The sequence below is a fragment of the Tiliqua scincoides genome, chromosome 2 (genome assembly GCF_035046505.1).
Source record: "Tiliqua scincoides isolate rTilSci1 chromosome 2, rTilSci1.hap2, whole genome shotgun sequence".
Taxonomy (NCBI): domain Eukaryota; kingdom Metazoa; phylum Chordata; class Lepidosauria; order Squamata; family Scincidae; genus Tiliqua; species Tiliqua scincoides.
Genome location: NC_089822.1, coordinates 236270666 through 236273057, shown reverse-complemented (window position 1 = coordinate 236273057; position 2392 = coordinate 236270666). Strand labels below are relative to the sequence as shown.

General features: G+C 60.4%; 1 protein-coding gene across 1 annotated transcript; it reads left to right on the top strand.

Moving 5' to 3' along the window:
- The first annotated feature begins 798 nt into the window (after positions 1 to 798).
- Positions 799 to 2127, top strand: GPR27 (G protein-coupled receptor 27). Its single transcript, XM_066617301.1, has one exon. The coding sequence runs from the start codon at positions 799 to 801 to the stop codon at positions 1936 to 1938; it is 1140 nt and encodes a 379-aa protein (XP_066473398.1). The 3' UTR covers positions 1939 to 2127.
- The last annotated feature ends 265 nt before the right edge of the window (positions 2128 to 2392 follow it).

Here is a 2392-nt window from a genome sequence, read left to right as displayed (position 1 = left end):
GCGCAGGCTCAGCCTGTCCTGTCGCCCCCCGAAACTGCTCTCCCCGCCGGAAATGCCGCCGCAGCCAATGATCGGAGGCGCCTGCACTGGAGCTGGAGCGGCTGCTGCGCGCAAGAGCCATCGGGGCGCTCTGGTGGTGCCACCGGGGAGGCACCGGCGCTGTGGAAAGGGGGGAGGAGGAAGAGGAGGAGGGAAGCCCGGCATTCCCTGCGCAAGCCGGGCGGTGGGAGCGCGCAGAAGGCGGCAGCAGCAGACAATAGAGGGGGCGGCGGGCAGCCGAAGGCGAGATGCTGGCGGAGGCGCAGAGGGAGCGCGCCGCTGAGCCGCGAAGGGGCATCCTCGGGGGCGCCTCCCCGCCCTGCCTGCTGCCCCGGCTCCCGGGGGCGCGTTAAGGTCCGATGGCCGCGCCCTGACGGAGCAGGAGCCCCCGGAGAGGCACAGCCCCGCGCAGCATGCAGGAATGGCACCCCCAGCCCGCGCCTGAGCTCGCCGCTGCGCCGCTGCAGGAGGAGGAGGGCGCCGCCGGGCTCCATCCCCGGGAAGGAGACCGAGGAGGAGGAGGAAGGGGGGAGGCGCACCCTGCGGCCGCTGCCAGGCTCCGGCTCTCCGGCGCGGGCTCCCCGGGGTGGCACCGATGGAGGCGAGGTGATCCGGGGCTGCAGGCAGCCTGCCTCCCGGGCGAGAGCACCATGCGGAGCAGCCCGGCGGAGCGCGCGGGCGGTGGCAGCCGCTGACGGCGAGAGCAGCTTGCTCTCCTGCTCCCGCGCGGGGCGGAGGGGGCGGCCTCAGCCTCGCTAGATGGCGAACGCCAGCGAGCTGGGCAGCGGCGGCGGCCCCCACTCCGGCAGCCTCCTCAGCGCCTCCAGCCTCAAGCTGACCACGCTGGGCCTGATCCTGTGCGTCAGCCTGGCCGGGAACGTGCTCTTCGCCTGGCTGATCCTGAAGGAGCGGCACCTGCACCGGGCGCCCTACTACCTGCTGCTGGACCTCTGCCTGGCCGACGGGCTGCGCTCGCTGGCCTGCTTCCCCTTCGTCATGCTCTCGGTGCACAGCGGGGGCGGCTCCTGGCCGCACGGCCCGCTGGGCTGCAAGGTGCTGGCTTTCCTGGCCGTGCTCTTCTGCTTCCACGCCGCCTTCTTGCTCTTCTGCGTGGGCGTGACGCGCTACATGGCCATCGCCCATCACCGCTTCTACGCCAAGCGCATGACTGGCTGGACCTGCCTGGCGGTGGTGTGCATGGTGTGGACCCTCTCCATGGCCATGGCCTTCCCGCCCGTCTTCGACGTGGGCACCTACAAGTTCATCCGGGAGGAGGAGCAGTGCATCTTCGAGCATCGCTACGTCAAGGCCAACGACACGCTGGGGTTCATGCTCATGCTGGCCACTGTCGTGGCCGCCACCCACCTGGTTTACATCAAGCTTCTCTTCTTCATCCACAGCCACCGCAAGATGAAACCGGCTCAGCTGGTGCCAGCCATCAGCCAGAACTGGACTTTCCACGGACCTGGGGCCACCGGCCAGGCAGCTGCCAACTGGACGGCTGGCTTTGGTCGGGGTCCCACCCCACCTACCTTGGTGGGCATCAGGCAAAACGCCACCCATAGCCAGATCAAGAGGCTGCTGGTCCTGGAGGAGTTCAAAACGGAGAAAAGGATCTGTAAAATGTTCTACATGATCACCCTGCTCTTCCTCCTCCTCTGGTCTCCCTACATTGTGGCCTGTTACCTGCGTGTCTTTATCAAGGCCAGCACCATCCCGCAAGTCTACCTGACCACCTCCGTCTGGATGACCTTTGCTCAGGCAGGAGTCAACCCCATCCTGTGCTTCATTTTCAACAAGGAGCTTCGGGTCTGTTTCAGAGCTCATTTTCTTTGCTGCCAAAGCATACAGAATACTCAAGGCACCATTCTGTGTGATCTGAAGAATTTTGGGATGTAGTTTCTTTCTATTAATTTCTATGGAAGGATTTTCATTTCTTTTTGTTTTGCATATGCATTTGAGAGTTTATCGGGGACAACCCCTTGACTGTCATTTGGTACTTCCCACCATCCTTAGCTTCAATGAGGATATTTATTACTGTATATGTGAAGTTTTTTGGGGGTGGGGTGGGAGAAATAACACAGGGCTCCACATTTCTTGGCTCCTTCTAGCATTTGTAGAAATTATTCTGATATGGATAAAAAGGCCATAATTTTGTGTTTGTTTCTTTTTTTTACCCTACCAGTTTTGATAAAGGCTAAACAATTTTATTCACATAAGATTTGATAAAGGCCAAGATGAAATTTTATACTAAAGTGTTATTTTTTGACGACCTCAAAATATTGTATTGCAATGTTTTGTTTTAAAATAGTAACCAAGAAAGAGAAACTGTACTGTGCTTAGAAGGCAGTTC